The 18,666-nt window shown below is 36.9% G+C and overlaps 1 protein-coding gene across 35 annotated transcripts in view; it reads left to right on the forward strand.

The window, feature by feature from the left end:
* The window catches only part of GPHN (gephyrin), a 2,535,134-nt gene that overhangs the window by 2,289,761 nt on the left and 226,707 nt on the right, over positions 1-18,666 (forward strand). For all 35 annotated transcript variants that reach the window (XM_044073932.1, XM_044073937.1, XM_044073941.1 and 32 more), the window contains one exon: positions 5,831-5,950. In XM_044073932.1, the coding sequence (XP_043929867.1) occupies positions 5,831-5,950 (120 nt within the window). The remainder of the gene's footprint in view (positions 1-5,830; positions 5,951-18,666) is intronic.

Raw genomic sequence — 18,666 nt, forward strand, 5'->3', positions numbered from 1 at the left:
GTTATAACTACCTTTTATTGTATTGTCATTATGATAGTCACCAAATATTGATTAAATATTATGCAGTTTAAGCAGCACAGTAGCCAGCCCTGATTATGTATTGCATCATCCATGTTATATATTACATCATGTATGTTTTATGCAGTTTAAGTAGGACAGTACCCAGCCATGATTATATATTACATCATCCATGTTTTATGCAGTTTAAGCAGCATAGTGCCCAGTCCTGGTTATGTATTATATCACCCATGTTTTATGCAGTTTAAGCAGTACAGTACCCAGCCCTGATTATGTATTACATCATCCATATTTTATGCCGTTTATGTCGTACAGTACCCAGCCCTGATTATGTATTACATCATCCATGTTTTATGCAGCTTAAGCAGCAAAGTACCCAGCCCAGATGATGTATTACATCATCCATGTTTTATGCAGTTTAAGCAGCACAGTACCCAGCTCTGGTTCTGTATTACATCATCCATGTCATTACTTTGAAAGTCAGAATCAAGCAATATCTAGCCCAAGTAAAACCTTTACTAAGTAGAAATTATCATGGTTACCTGAAAATATTATTATTAACTAATCTCTAGGACTGTCTAAGAGGGTAGAAGACAAGACAACTTATAAGCCACCTGATGCACCCACACAATGGAGGATGCTGACAGTCTGAAGTGGGCCTTTTGTCTTTATTTAATGTTTGATTACTAAAGGTCTACTTTTAGTAGATGTGTTAGTGACTGTTCAACTGAACTTAGTTATCCTGCACCAGGGATCAGCTGTAAAATGTCCTGTTAAAAGTCACGGGTCCTGATTTATTGCTTTTTCACCTTTGTTATGCCCCTGTGCTTGTGCAGATTAACTAGTAACAGTGTATTTGATTACACCGATATATTATGACGTTTGAAGCGATGTTAAGCATTTATCAATATTGTGCTGTTGCAAAACAGAAAGTTAAAATAGCTCACTGATAAAATAAGTGTCACGTCCCAACAGTCCGTAATCAGTATAAATCTCTTTATTTTTCACCAGTGTTAAGCGTTTTCATCTACTAGTCCGTAGATTTCATCAGAACATGTACCCATTCCTAGTCGTCCATTTAAATACATTCATTCTTCCAATCACATTCAAGACTGCATTACATTTAAATTTAAATAAATTACATATTAAAGAACTAGTGTCTAAACTGATGTCTATACTCATGGATTACACTAAAACATATATAACAAATATATGCTTACTTATAAAACACCATATTACATAGTTAAAATAAACTAAATGTTGCAAAAAATTTATATTGAATATTATATAATTCATATTATACATTGCTAATTTTATATAAAATGTATAAAAAGTTATAAAAAATGTTGATATAACAATGCATATGTATATCTAGTGGGAGATTTTAACATTTACAATTACACACAATACCAGATTCAAGCAGAACATTTCAAATTGTTTGCTAGAGGCATGAAATATGTCCCTACAAGAAGGTTTGATATAGTGGACAATATAGTTGAATTTAAGTTCTATTTAAGAAAACTGAATTTGGGACTATTTTTTCAGAATCAGAATGATAGAGCTTATAATAATGAATTGAGAAAGAAAAGTGATTTTACTCCACCTATGCACAACACACTAGTTGCCTTTGAAAAGGTTGTGGTTAATGAACTGTATGGATTACAGGAGAAATCTAAGTATCGTAGACACAGGGAAAACCTGAGTGTTGATGAACAAAAAGCACTATGGGACATTTGTGACAACCACAATATTCGTATAATGACCCCCTGATAACGGAGGGGGAATAGTATTATATGATGTGATAGAATACACACAGAAGATATACATTTTGAACAATTCAAGGAATTACGAGATTTCTTCCATTAATCAAATCAATATTGCCCATAGAAGGATTGATTTATATTTGGAAGAATTTTTATTAGACAAATGTATAGACATTGACACTTATAAGTTTTCTGAAAGTGGAACATCCGGTGACCGCTACAATAGTAGGAATACCTAAAATACACAAAAATTTGGAAAATCCCCCTTTCCGTCCAATAACATCAGGGAGTAAAAGTAAGACTTGCCCATATGGAAAGGCAATAGACAGGTGGTTAAAATCTATGTACAAAGGAGTTCCACATATAGTTAAAGACTCCTTGGACTTCCAAAGTAGAATTAAAACAGAATTATGGAAGCATAATCTGGTATTTTTAACCATAGATGTTATTGACTTATTTTCTAGTATACCTAAAGAGGATGGTACTAGGAGATTTATAAAAAGTATCCAAAAACATACCCTACTTGGCTGGGACAGAATCAACTTAATACAGGAATATAATTGGATAATGATTATATCTATTTTGAAGGAGAGTACTATAAACAAACACAAGGCGTAGCTATGGGGACAGCCTGTGCCCCCATATACGCCAATTTAGTACTACTAGACTGGGAGGAAGAACATATTATCGACACCCACTGGTATGACTCCATCGATTGTTATGTCAGGTTTTTGGATGACATATTTATTTTGTGGAATGGCCCAGTGGATCTTATCAAGCAGTTTATAGATTATCTAAAGAGTACTAGTACATATTTAAAATTTACCCATGATTATAACAAGAAGGGTATTAATTATTATTTGGATGCATACACTTATAGTGATGGAAATAGTTTCCAGTCCAAAATCTATCGTAAGGATACATTCAGTAATTCGTATTTGGAATTTTCCAGTAATCATCCCAACTCCCAGAAGAGAAGTATCCTGAAAGGACAATGCATTAGAGCTGCACGGATGACTTCTGTATATTCTGAAATGGTAGCAGAAATTAATAATATAGGAGAAGTGTTCAGTAAGGGGATATTCAGACAATTTAATACAGGACATTAACAACTATGTCAAAAGGGAATGGGGGAAGAAATATATTCCACTATTGGCTAGAGACATGATTATAGACAATCAAATTACCAAGGAGAAAGACCCTGATAATATCAAGGGATACAGTAGAGCCTGTATATTAGAATTCAACCCATCGGTGGTGGAAGTAAAGAACATTATATATAATAATTGGAATATTTTAAGGAGTGACGAAGGGGTTCATAATAAATTAGGAGACGTACCCTGCTTTGTATTCAAGACGGGAGCAAATCCTAAAAAGAATGATAGAAATGAGGACAACACATAAGGGTAACAACTTCAAAGATACAAGGGACGGTACCAGTAGATGTGGAAACCGCAACCAATGTCAAGCTATTATGGAGGAGAAAACTACCACTAGGAAATCCTAATAAAACTAGAATAAGATTTAAGAAGGGGAATTGTCAGACCCAACATTTACTATATTTAGGTAAGTGTACCAAGCGTCCTAGTTTCTATGTAGGAAAAATGGATAGAAGGCTCAGGAATCATATATATGATCATTTGTTGTTGTTGTGTCTTTCGGCTTTTCCCGGTTAGGGGTCGCCACAGCGGAACTCCGGTCCGCTAATGATTGGCAGTTGATTTTTACGTGCCGAGTTGCCAGCCCTGACACACAACCTTCAACGAGGGTACGCCCATTCACGCACATCTCCACGCAGAAGACGCTCTAGCTGAAAGTCGAACCGGTCAGCGTCTTACTGTGAGGCGACAACGCTACCGCAGCACCACCACCGCAGTTATATATGATCATTTGTATAAAAAAGAAGGACAAGAATAATGCCCTATATAGGCATCTTGAAACTAGTAGTAGTTGCGACACCTTCAGGTTTGCTATTTTAGATTGTGTCATGACAAGTATAAGAGGGGGAAATATTAAGGCTAAACTAGGGGAGAAAGCGGTAAAGTGGCAAATATTGTTAAATGCAGCCAATCCCCCAAGATTAAATGAATGTATCCCCACTAAACCTTTATTACAGGCATGAACTGTTATGTAGAATCTGTAAAATGATATGTACTGCTTGAATATATACTTTTAGAAGTTATAAAATGAACTTTTATTTTATATTTCATACATCACCTTTAATCAAATGGAAAACATAATTTAATATATAATATTTAGTTATAACAGTCTCCCACTAGATATACATATGCATTGTTATATCAAAAATTTTTATAACTTTTTATACATTTTTATATAAAATTAGCAATGTATAATATGAATTATATAATATTCAATATATATATTTTTTGCAACATTTAATTTAACTATGTAATATTGGTATTTTATAAGTAAGCATACATTTGTTATATATGTTTTAGTGTAATTCATGAGTATAGACATCAATTTAGACACTAGTTCTTTAATATGTAATTTATTCAAATTTAAATGTAATGCAGTCTTGAATGTGATTGGAAGAATGAATGTATTTAAACGGATGACTAGGAATGGGTACATGTCCTGATGAAATCTACGGACTAGTAGATGAAAGCGCTTAACATTGGTGAAAAATAGAGATTTATACTGATTACGGACTGCGGGCAGTGCCTTCTGTGTGGAGTCTGCATGCCTCCCTGTGGTTGGGTGGGTGTTCGAAAGACATGCGTAAATGGGAGTGCCTTCGTTAAAGGTTGAACGTCAAGCTGGCACCTCGGCATTTGTGAAAATCTACTGCCAATCATTAGCGTACCAGAGTTCCACTGTGGTGACCCCTAACCGGGAAAAGTGTATCAGTGTATCACTTGCTATACTAATTGTAAGATCTTTTACTTTGACAGCAAAATTGTACTCTTGTGGAGTGTGAAGGAATTAGGTGTTTTGCAGAAAGATAACACGATTAATTGCTGATTGTATAAAGGTGGTGGCTTGGAGAAGAAATTTTATCTGAAGAAGTTGTGGGATGAAAACATAAATTTGAGCTTGTCAGCATTTATCTTGGATGTTTGTTCGTGTATTTATTAAAGTCTGTTGAGTGCTACTACCGGTTTGGAACCTTTGTGCTTTTTTCCTGCTAACCGGGAAAAGCCGAAAGACAACAACAACGGAGTGTTGGGACGTGACACTTATTTTATCAGTGAGCTATTTTAACTTTTGTTTTGTGACAAGTTGGGGTTCACTGATTTACAATATTGTGCTGTTGCTATCATTTCCTTTAGACTGTGAGTTCTTAAGTCTTCCTGTATCATATGAACACTCATGGTAAACTATCTTTCTTTCCTATTGGGAGGGGGCACAAGAAAAAGCAACTAACTGATTGTATGCTAGCTGAATTCTCAGATTGCATTTCATAGGTAGCAGTCACTTCGCTGCAGCCTCGTTATTTCTCATTTTCCCTCTTATTTGCTAATCTTCCTTTTCCAATGACACTTTGCCTGTCATTCCAGTTGGATTTTGGTCCTTGTAGAAGCTTATTATCCAAATACTTCCTGGGGTACGAATGGACTTGGGTATATGTGAAAGCAATGTGCATAAGGACCTGTTTAGTTTATAGGTTGCTCATGTGTATTTTACATATATTTTATAACAGACACCAGTGGGCACGTAGAATAAAAATCTATTGTCCTCTGTCATGCAGACAATACATACCCCCCCATAATATTGGACACTCTGATACACTTGAAAGCATATTGATCACAGACGGGTTAGGTTCAGCACTGCTGGTAATCTGTTTATTGTTCTGAAACATTTTAGTACCTTAAAAGAAGTCTGTATGCCCTTTACTACATAGGGAGATTGGTGGTGTAGCGATATATGGCATCTACCACATTTTTTCAGTTTTTCTGAAGTATGGAAATAAAATGTTATAGGAAAGTGCCATTGTGTTAAAGTACAGAACCAAAAGGCACACTTCATCATGAAAAATAAAAGTGTAAAAGATTAATGTTTTCTTTCTAAATTGATTTGTGTTTTAGCCAACTCAGACAGTCATGCCTGGCCAAGTGATGCGCGTAACGACAGGTGCTCCCATTCCATGTGGTGCTGACGCAGTTGTACAGGTCGAAGACACAGAACTCATCAGGGAATCGGATGACGTGAGTAAAATCAGATATGTGCAGGATTCTGATTCAGAAACGGTCCGTGAATATTCAATTGAAATGTTCGAGAAAAATATTTCCAAAACACATTACATAATGTTCAGTTATCATTATGTTATTTATTTTTTCATTTAAAAACTTAGCATGATAAATATTATTTTTTTTCCAGACAAAATGTATTGAAAACTAATTGTCACGTATTACAAAGCCATAAAAAGTGATATATAATTCAAAATACGTGTCAGTAAACTTTTATAAAGGGAAACAGTAAGACAAAATAGACTGAAATCTTAAAAAAGTTGTTATCCAGTTTCTGGATCAGAAGGGACATGGACAAAACATTTTTACATATGGAGATAAATGGATTGTCTACTGTATGTTTACAGCTTGAACCAATCTTTTGAAAGTCTGAAAGTCATCATTGACACTTACTAATTAGGAACAGGAGGTTAATAACTGTGATGATGTGCAGAAGGCTGGTGGTGATTCATTGTCTGATTTCCTGCTTTGGAATGGCTTTAAAGGATATAGTCAGGAGACATCCAGTGTTCAGTCTGTGCTGCAACGAACCCTTCAGCATCCAAAGTTATCTACAACAAAAACAGAAAGTCAGCCCAAAGATTAATTGCCTTTTGCATGGCTCACTCTTAACCTTTTCCAGTTAAAAAATTATTACTGTATTCCTTACTAGCCATTTAGTTGTGCAGATGTTACGGCATTCAAGTGTTGTCATATTAAAATATGTAAAAATAAGTGTACAGGCTGAGCATTTTCATTATATGAACATATATGTAATATGAGTATTGACAGAACACCAGACTTTGCATGTTTTCTTGCATTTTTCCACACATGAAACTTTGTCTCCAGTGATCTTGCTAACCTTTTTGTGCACGCATTTCACTTATTTTCTGATGTGTGATTTTGGGCAATTCTGTATAAAATGTTCTTTGTATAGTTTTCATGGAGCAGCTTTTATTTCCAGATGATCCCTGTACCTGGGCCTTTTACTCACTGGAAAAGTTACATAGAAAATAAAGGTCTGCAAACACTAATATTAAATAATCCAGGAACTAAATAACAGACCAAGGTTAAGATGAGTATTTTTTTTCCTATTTATTTTAGCAGGAAACTTCATCAGATAAGACTCAGCAGTGATATTGTGTTTAAGTACACAAAGCAGCCAATCAGAAAAAAAAAAAAACACTTGGTAAATCAACTAATCAGTTCTTGGACAGAACCCACAGGGTCAGAGTTGCTGGCGCCATGTCAGACTCAAAGCCTGTCACAAGTGGTGTACCACAGGGCTCAGTCCTGGGCCCACTCTTGTTTGGCATCTACTTTTCCGAAGTACAAGCAAACACAGGAGGGTTATGGCTGACAAAGTTTGCAGATGACTGCAAACTGGGCGCCATAGTAGAAAACACATCTGACACAGATATCCTTCAGAAGGGTCTCACAGAAACGGATAACTGGTGCCAGAGCCATGGCCTAAAGTTAAATGCCAAAAAATGCATAGTCATACCCTTCGGGAAAAACAAGGTTACCCCTAGCTACCAAATAGGTGGCAATCCACTGAGTACAGAAGAAGTTATCAGGGACCTGGGGACCCAGGTTGATAGTAGTCTGTCATTCGACACCCATGTAGCTAAAGTAGTTAGGAAGACCTTCTACATTGCCCACCTTATCATGAAGGGATTCTCATCTAGATCAAGGGAGGTCATAGTCTCCCTATACTCATCACTCATCAGACCAATGATTGAGTACAATGCCCCATTCGGAATGTATCTGACCCGACACTTGCAGCAGCTGGAGAGGCCACAAAGTTCCTCACCAAAAGGATAAAGGGTCTCAAACATCTGTCCTATGCTGCCCGACTGAAAGAACTCCAGCTCTATTCAGTCACTTACCGCTTGCTCAGAGGTGACCTTTGCCTAACATACAAGGCCATGTCAAACCCAGATTTGATGAATATGCTTCACCTCAAAAATCTAGATCCGTCAGAGCCACAAGGGCGGAGACTTAAACCTCGACACGGCTATTAATAGGACGTGCTGGAGGGATAGATTCATCACCCAAAGACTCCCTATGCTGTGGAATAAAATCCCGGTATATGTGAGGCAGAGCACCTCGCTGGCCTTGTTCAAGAGAAATCTTGACCAATGGATGGGAGATCGCAGATATACCCCAGGGATTACCTCAGTGTCACTGCTCAACAGAGGCACAGCAAAATAATGGGTATAGTTCCCCATACTAAAGGGGTGGCGTAAGCCACAAAACTATGGGCTAGGCTTGTAAATGCCCTCGGGCAGATAGCCTAGTATGAACCTATGAACCTATGGAGCAGTTCACTCAATATTGGCAAATGACACGATATAATTAGAACAACTGAACTAATTGTATCATTCACCTAAAAAATGTACCTAAAAATATAAACATGAAAATGTATAAAGATGAAAATCAATAATTGTAATATACACATAATAGAATCACAAAAAGTGGTGAAATTTAATTTAAAATTACAATTTTTTTTATATTTTTAGATGAATGATACTATTAGTTTAGTTGTTATGTTAAGTCCTATTTTATCTGATAAAGTTCCATGCTGAAATAAATTGGAACAAAAGCACTTATCTTATCCTTCGGCCATTCTATGGCTTCTGGATTATTTAATATTAGAGATTGGAAAAGTTAACTAGCCAAATAAGTAAAATTCTTGCTTTCTGGGTACCATAAATTATTATTTCACATAAGGTCAGCTATGGACTTCAGCATGTGTCAAAGTGTTGTGTTGTTCCTGTTAATGGGTCTAAACTAGTTTCTTTCCTATCCTGCCTGTTCCTGCAAAAAAAAAAAAAAAAAAAAATCTTACAGAACATCGCAGCACTTTAATGAAATTTGAAAACATGCCTACCTCTCCCCCAAATATGGCGTGATTGTGAAATAAAACAGGGTTAAAGTCTTAGAGATATAGGAAGAAGGCTGCGTAATGAATAATTTAATTTAGGTCTTTGATGTGTTACATCATAGTAGAAGCTTCCCTTGCTTAGAATGCCATTGGTCCCAGGAAGATGATCTTGCAGTGACATCGGGTTTATAAAAAACAAAGGTAATCACTGCTGCCCAAAGGTCCAAACCCAGAAAACAATGAAAAATAAAATAAACAAGGTAGGACCAGCAAGGTTCTAAAATCCAGTTTATTCCAACAGTAAAACAGACGGATAAGTGCTTTCATGTGGAATAACTACGCTTCATCAGATCTCAATGCAAAATAAAGCACTCAGTTTGAATAGTATCACAAATCACTACTAAAACCAATTAATACAAGCTAAAACTCATAAATACCTCATTAAACAATTACTGTGTAGTTAATTATTCTGCAAACACTTATTTAAAGGGCCGTGCCTCTAATACAGGTCTAATACTCACATAACTATTAAGGCCTGGATGTATGTGTGCTCGTAGCCTAAATATCCATTTAAGTTCAACAGATTCCAAATAATTTTTCCCATTATCCCCTCTTGGATTCTCATATACCAATTGTAATCCCCTAAAGCTGTTTGTGTTAAATTCAATAATATAACAAGATAAGGCTGATAATCCAAGAAACGCAGCTCCAATGTTAACAGTTCAATAATTTAATGGCAAGATACTTCACAAAGCACGTAGAGCACAAAAATTCACATATAAATCCACAGTTGGTAAAGGTTGAGCGCTTTCATCTGCTACCACAGATTTCATCAGAACCTTGAATGATTCAAAAAACATAGTTTATATAGTAGTTTAGGCGCCAAACATAATTGGATAATTGTTAAATAATTAAACTTAATTTCTCAACACACTGAAAGAATAAAAAATTCCTTTCTAATGAAAATATACAATCCTATACTGTGAATAATTGGTTTGAGTTAGGTTAAAACCACATAATCTGCTAAGGAGTGCATAAGGCTTCCTAATATATAAATGCATACTCTTTTAAAAGTGCATGAGTGCTAAAAAACTTGATCAACTGTTTCATACATAAATCTACTGAGATAGATGACATTATAGAACCATAAAAATACATAAAAATACAAATGAAATACAATTTTGAGTATAAACATCTACAGTGCATAAAAATACAATATAAAATACAATATAATATAATTCCAAGTATCAACTGAATGCATCTAGAAAACTTCATAAATGAAGAAGGAATATATCAATAATATATGAAAATGTATATATAAATAAATATATATATAAATAATTATATATAAATAGTAATATGTATATAAATATAAATATTAATATAAATATAATTATGAATGTATATATATATGTGTAAGCGTACATGACAATATAAAAAATAACTAGAAATATTATGTACAGTTGATGCAAAGGGAAAATAACCCTATGTTCAACTATCCAAAATAAGGAAGGGTTTTATGCTGATGTGATCGTTTAGACCTGGTTGTGTAGTTGCATCACATAGTATTTGCCATTTACTTTCTAAAAGTGCTAAGAAGCATTTCCAATTACCTACTGTTGTAGTGTGTGCTATAATGTCAATAATACTGAAAAGAAAGGAATGTTCAACACCTTTTTCTAGAATATGTCTACTCAGAGCATTATTTGAGTCTTGTTTTTTGATTTTGTAAGTATGTTCATATATTCTAGTCTTGAATTTCCTTTCCGTCTTTCCAATATAAAAAGCATCACATGCTACACAAGTGGCGATATATACTATTCTGGAGGTATTGCAATTCCCCCCTCTACTGTATATACAGTATATACAGTTGGCAGTAATGTTTTTTAGCTTAATAACATTGGTAAGCTTACATTGCTTACAAAAACCACATTTCCTGGTATGTTTAGTTGCATTGACTTCCCTATTATAATCCTTTCTCCTTTCTAAAATCTTTTTGATATTTAAGGATGTTTTATAAACAAATTTGGGTGCTGATCCGACAATATTACAAATGTCTTCTGAAGTTTTAAAAATATTCCAGTGTTTCGTCAAAATCTCTTTCAAAATATCGACATATGGCCCATACATGAGTACACACGTGCAACCTTCTGATTCTTTTTTCCTATCTTTCAGAATGAAAGGTCTTCCTAATAACGGGGTATATTTTACCCCACTCCTTCATAACATTTCTCTGTATAGGTTTAATCAACTCGTCAGGGTACTCCCTATTTGAAAACATTGTATATATAAAATTTAAAAAGTTAATTTTTATATATACAATGTTTTCAAATAGGGAGTGTGCTTGGGGTATAAAAATACCTATGAAAACACATCCAAGCAAAAATCCTGAATCTTTTAGACTTTGTTGCATATTTGGAAGCCATACAGATGTCCTTTCATTGTTTCCTTGTGAATTGCTTACCCACTCTCTCTCCCAATCTTTTCTAACCTACTGTAATTTATTCCTATAGTTATCTAAAAATATTTTATATGTCCTACTAATTATCTCTTTTTAACAGCAGCTCCTGTTTTTAAATTCAACTAAAAACTGTACCAGAGCCAGTCTTTCACTCAGGATTCTCTATCCCTTTCTTTTGCGTATACTCTTAACATCAATCCCTGATAGGGAGGGCAGTCTGTATCCTTCTGTCCAAATGCTTTCTTGGTCTTTTCCCACTCTGTTACCTTCCTCTCTCTCTCTAGTTATTTGCTCCCAGTACCTTGGTTCCTTTGCCAGTTTTCTCCAGTAAATTCCAGCCCTCTCTTGCCTATTATTTGCACCCCAAATTGCAGTCATCTTTGTCAACAGATCTCCTTTCTCCGTTCTTGTGCTGGTTTAGTTCTTAGAATGTACACCAGGAATTGTACTGTGCTTTGTTCGGTGGTAAGGGTGGCTCAGAACTGTATGTGCTCTATTTTAACGTAGGTGCTTCACCAATATCTAACAGTTAAAGAAAAAATCTTCTGCCTATTAACATTTTTATATGAATCACTGTCATTCATCCTTGCTAGCATTTCGTTGCAGTTGCTCCTTGCGGTTATGTGCAAATTTTTATAAATCCCACCCTCCAGCTTGTACCTTGAAGTAATGACCAGATAGACAAGTCTTCAGGAGAAGGCCTGTTATCTGTCCAGTCTACCTACTTGTTACTGATGACTGCTTTGCAGTTACTCCTGCAACTGTAAGCTGCAAAATACTGAAAGTTCTGTCACTGCTAAGCTAATACTTCTACTGTCTTTGACAGCCTTCCAGGGCCCCCCTCATATCTGTAAAGAGTTCACCTCAAATCTAGTTTGAATATTCCACTATCCAGCTACCATTTGCGCTGTTTCATGTTCAACCAATCATTCACCCATTATCTGACTAAGTTGTCTTGAAGAGGGACATTTTGATGGTAGTCTCCACAAGGCGGGCCATACTTCTTTATCCCCCGAAAATCATACAGATCCTCTTGCATTCCCAAAGAAGCTGAGAGATGCCATTATTCGGTGTATCTTGTGTCTGCTCTGGGCTGTCTTCCAAGGGGGGCATGGCTGGTACACTTCTGTCAGGACTTGTTGTGGGGGCATCCTTACTAGATGCCTTAACCATCAGACCAGCAGCTTTACACCAAGGTGCTCTTACATTGCTTTGCTCCTCCCTCAATCACAGAGAGTGAGCCCATTAACCCTGTGGAATATTCTCCTTTACACTATTTGTATCCATTATCTCATCCTTTCTTTCACTAAGTGAAGATCATAGCAAGATGCCACTGGCAATATGTCTAGAATGTAGTGCCAATTAATATAACATGTCTGTCAGGCATTAACATGTGACAAGCACACTCACTGATGCATTAGTATAGACAACTTACTTATGTCAGATTAGAAGTGATTATATAATGAACTGCCAGAATACATAGTCAAATATTACAAAATACAGACACATACTGCATTCAAAGATCTGGAGATATTAGGTTGTATTCCAAATTGTGGTGCTGCCTATACACCTGCAGTTGCAAGCACACAAGTTCAGCCCACAGGACAGCTTCACAGTTCTGAAGTCTTGGCTAGTAGCACCACAGCAGAGAAAATATTAGAATCACCCTGCTTGTTAGGAGGAACAGGTTTAGTAGGTTGGTGTAGCTGCAGAACATGGAGTGACAGCACATCTGGAGATAATGGTATTCATTGGCAAGATGTACTGTGTGGAGCATATGAGCATAAGGTGACTAGCAGCATAGGTCCCAAATGTGTCCAGTAGGGCTTAAAACAGCAAAATAATAACATATGGGTAGGTCATGGCAAACCATAACACAGAATATGTTCACAGACTGATATCATAAATACATCCAGCCACTAGAGACACATCCCTGAGCTTCATTAATTCTGCATCTCTCAAGGAAATATTGCACATAACTTGCAGCCACTCCATTCCCATGAAGGGCTGTGTACATTGCACATAGAACATTATTACATCTGCTTGTTCCAAAACAGATGCATATCTGCAGCTAAAACAGTACTTCTGTAGTCAAAGTGGAAATGCCATGGCCCAGCAGAATTCAGTCATTCTAGGAAAGCTCACTCTCAGTAGTACTCAGGGTTGATGGACATTAAACCATCACATGTGCAGTTCATAGCTGCATCCATAATGGCACTGGTGGTACACGTGTCCTTGAAGCCATTCTCCTCATCTATTGGAATAGCCCCATCTACTGAAGTCTGCCATTACCATCATGCAAGGAACATCATCATGACTACAGTCAGCAAACCACAGGTAGCAACATCCACTGTTGTCCAGCAGTATCACAAGTCCGTAGTGACACATGCATAACAGTGTCATAGATGCCAAGCCCAAATGTATAGTTGGCTGCTTACTAATCAACTACAAGCTGTTACTGATGACGTCTTAAAGACTCAGACTTGCATCAGTGGTCACATACATGGATGACTAGCATGTCTTCCAAAGAACCATAAATTAACTCACATTTCTAGGAATAGCACACACACAGGATGTTATCACAAATAAATCATGGGAAGTTTGCCTTACCATCATTAAAAATAAACAAGTGTCTCAAATTCCACACAGTACAAGGGTGACTGAGGGATCCAACAACATGAAAAGAACAACTGAATAGTACATGACACAGTCAGGTATGGTAGATGACATCGTCTTATTTTGTCAACCGGACACTTCAGTGAATTTCACTGATGAAAAACTTTAGAATTTTTTTCCTGGGTAATGTGGGGAATAAGCTCCCAAATCCTTTTTCCCCCTCCCAAGTACCCATTACTAAACATAATCACCTCCAAGGTCAAATGTGAACAAGTATCTATTCTTACCTGACATCTCCTTAGTCTCCTGTCTTCACTCATTTTCTTACATTTGTTAATTTCTCTTCCCTGGATTTCTCTCTCTAAACATACCATAAGCCTGAGTTTCTCTCACTTCATGTTGTAATTCCTGTTTGTATTATACTAACATACCTTTAATTTATTTATAAAGTGGTTACAATGACTGTAAATATTAAATAATTATCATATAACGTGCATCCATCATATTATCTCTAATTTGGTATAATTATTTCAGCTGTAAATGTTTTTGTAATATTTTTGAAGATTGTAAAATGATTGCTCTTAAAATAATACTTTGAAGCTTTTCTCCCTGGGCCTTCACTGAAAATGGGCTTCTACCCAGTCAGGCTTTCCTGGCAATCAAGTGTCAGTAACTAACTAAATAAATAAATAAAAAATATGACTTCAGGGAAGGTTGCAAATTCACTGAAGTGTCCCATTGATGAAACATGACTGTTACATCTCCAGTTACAGACATTTACACATAAAGCTTTACATGTGTATAATGTACTGAGTCCAGCAGAGCAATTGCAAAGCAATGCATGGACAAGCATGAAGGAGCATACATGTGACTGTACTGCAGAGAGACATCATCTCTTTGTTTAACTGCATAACTGCTGCTGTGGTACTCAGTACTAAAGCAATGTCTTTTGGCTTTTCCAGGTTAGGGGTCGCCACAGCGGATCACCAGTCCGCAGATTGGCAGTGGATTTTTATGGTGCCGAGTTGCCAGCCCGACACCCAGCCTTCACAGAAGGAACGCCCACATGCACCTACCTGCATGTCTTTAAAGCTCACTCAGCCATAGGGAGGACATGCAGACTCCGCAGAGAAGGAACTCCAGCCGAGAATCGAACCGAAGAACCTCTTGCTGTGAGGCGACAATGCTAACTGCTGCACCACCACGGCTGTGATACTCAGTACTAATGCACATCAAATTTGCTAACATAAAATTCCCACTTACACATCAGCCCATGTGTGCACCACAATGATATGGAATGATTGGATAAAGGATGAAATGTGCAGCGTGTAGCAAGCAGATGAAAGTCACAGGAGGAGCAGTGTGGCTCGGAGACCATAAACAATCTGAGGGATAGAGAGCACCTTTTTGGGAAATTAGTATTTTTCTTTCTTTTTTTTCCCCAGACTTGACATACATAGATAATATAGAGATGTTAAAGTAGTGGGGTCACACATACACAAAAGCAAGCAAGTGCCTCAGGTACACATCTTTTTAGACAGCACCGAGTTGTAAATATCGACAATATAAGAGTTTCATCTTCACAATAGGTGGTCAGAGGAATGGAAGTACGGAGGGGCTATATCCTATGTTTGGATACACATGGAAGAGAGTGGACTGGGAGGCCATAGGATAGGATGTTAGCATTATGTACAGAAGTACATCCCCATGATAGAACTACATACATGGGACAAAGGAGGCTGCATGATACATCTCAGATGCTATGACTATTCGTGCTTATATGACGTCAGGCTGGCATCAAACTCACTACTCAGTTGTCACATGATGACGCATGGACAGGTTGTACCTGAGACAGTATGGCTAAAGCCAGCACATCATGTAATCTAAACCATCCTTGTACCCTACGTGCTACCTATCACCAGTCTTGACCCTATGACCCTCACAGCCAGCCTCAAAGGAAATAAGTCCAGGCTGCCCAAAGTCATGTAAAGGTACATCTGCAGGTCTGAAGGGAGAAACAGATGGAGCACATTATATGAAGAGACAGTAACAAAGTAATTAAAACTGCAGTTGCCAATGTGCTATACTTCAGACTGTGTGTACCTTATGTTTCCTGTCAGTGAGTGACATATTAGCAGGTTCATAGGGAAGCACTAGAGTAGCTGTCCTTGTGGGCTATTTTAAGACTAGCCAGTATCTCTTCATGAGGATCAAACTCCATACCTCTTTTCTGAAATAAACACCTTAACCATTATGCCAACACTCAACCTATGTCACCCTCTGTCTATTGGTTAAAAATACTGTAGTAACATAGATCATATCTTGTCTTTGTCGATTGCGCCTGTGTATTCCTTAGATGCATGGACATGCAGTGAAGGTGTACCTTTCACCATTCCATCCCATCTCATGTATAGTCATAACATAGGCTGCACGTGTTAAAGCATATCAATACTAATGGTAGACACACACAGGTGCATGTACACCTGTGTGAACATGTCCTCCATTGAAATGACCGTGCACTACCCACCATGATAGTAAGCATACATGCAGAATACTTAATTCTCATAGAATTATATGCCATGGGTAACCTTTCTGAAGTTTCATCCTGTGAGTACATATATAAATGAATACAGAAAGACCACAACATGTGTACTACTGTTGTATTTGTGAAGGGTAAGGCAAATACATGCTGGAAAACGGGTATGATATGTTATCACATGATATGTGAATGGGTGGCTAAAGGGCCATCAGCAGATGTGTGCAGTTACCTGGACACCATGTTAGAAAAAATGGTGCAGTAGACAATTATAGATATGTTGTTGTCCTAACACTGCATATTGATAGAATGGATTACATGCTGACACCAGTGATACATGTTGTCAGTCATGCTTTGATATCCTATAAAGTGAGTAACAGGCATTTATCTTTTTTACGTGTCCATGCCCTGTCACTTTACTCTGTATTTTGTAGACTGCTGACAGGTGAGTTGTGCCTGGCCTATAGGGCACTCTCTAACTCTGCTCTAATGGAAATGCTGCACATCCGCAAGTCAAATGGCACAAGAGTCACTCACTCTAGGGATTTCAACATTGCTTGTGACATTAACAGAACATGCTGAAGCGATAAATATGTCTCCCAGAGATTGCCGCATCTCTGGAATAGACTTCCTATTCACATAAAGCAGCTCCTCTCTGACTCTATTCAAAAGCATCCTAGATAATTGGATGGGAGATGGCAAATTTGCCCCTGGGGTGGCACCATGTCCCTCATGGACAGGGGTAGCCAGTGTTGATCATAGACTAGCTCTGTCCATAAATTCATTCTGCTAACATCTGACAAGACAACAATAGAGGACTAGTTGGTAAAAACTATGGTTTAAGTTTCATCACACCATATAACTTTGATGCAAGTAGGGTTATGAGGTAATTAAGAAAAAGTGGGACATTTTGAGTTATGATGTCAGTGTTGAGCAAAAAGTGGGGAGGGTTCTCCCAAAAATTGTATACAGAAAGGACAGATCATTTCAAAACCTTTTTGAGGTAAATGGTGAGAATTCCAGTAGAAGCACCAATAGACCAAATGAACATTTTAAGTGTGGGACGTGTAATTTTTGTGTACATATTTTGGAAACCAATGACAAATTTAATCTTAACGGTAAAGATATTTTTATAAAAGGACATTTTAATTGTGGCAGTTCTAATGTTGTTTACATGGCTAAGTGCCAACAGTGTCCTATTTTATATATAGGAAAGACAAGCAGATTTTTTTAAAAATCAGATTAATGAACACAACACAGACATTAGGAAAGGTAGAATCACTAATGCCTTATTTAGGCATATTAAAGAACATGGTTATCATTATTTTAAGTTTTTGGTAGTTGAGCAGTTAGTTAGGGATCCACAGGGCAAAATTATGGATTTACACCTGGATATTTGTGAGTTGAAATGGCAATTGAGATTAAATGCAACTCAGTATCCAGGAATTAATGAGGCTACCAATATAGCAAGTATTTTAAAGTTAAAGTATATATTAGGTTAGAATATACATGGAATAGTATGTTTTTATGAGTGTATTATGTTTACTTATTCATATGTATATTTACAGCATATATATTTTTAAATGGAATGAACTAGCTAATTGTGTTAATTTATGTAATTAATTAATTCAAGTGTATTTAAAGGCTGTGTCAACTATTGTATGATGTTCTGAGGAAGTCCCTATCAGGGGAAGAAAGCACTAAACCTTTTCATTAAAGTCTTTTTTACTTGGTCCGCGACTGTGTTCTTTGTGCTGTGCTGAAATCATTCTGCGAACTACCCAAAAAACAAATGGGGATACTTGGGATTAACATGGCTAGACTTGTAAAGGCTGTAGTGCCACTAGCCTAGTAACCTATGAACCTATATTATTGCACATAAATGAGTTGTGCCATGATATACGTGTGCCTCCACTTCAGTCATCGTGATCCCATCACCACCACTTTGTACGCATTGTGCCATATATGCCACAAGTGCCCATGTCATTTCCAAAGCAGGCTACAGCTGAGTCCACATGAGCAGTGCATGATACATGTACCTTAACCACATTCGATGCTTCTGTGGCATGTAATGGGGGAAGGCAGATAACAAAGTATATATCAATGTGTCATTAACTAGCAGTCCTGAATGTGTACTGAGTCATTAAATAATTAATACGGATCCCTGCTATTCTTTTACCCTGTACATAGGGATC

The sequence above is a fragment of the Protopterus annectens genome, chromosome 6.part0 (assembly GCF_019279795.1).
Source record: "Protopterus annectens isolate FY-2018-M chromosome 6.part0, PAN1.0, whole genome shotgun sequence".
In the NCBI taxonomy this organism is placed as follows: domain Eukaryota; kingdom Metazoa; phylum Chordata; order Ceratodontiformes; family Protopteridae; genus Protopterus; species Protopterus annectens.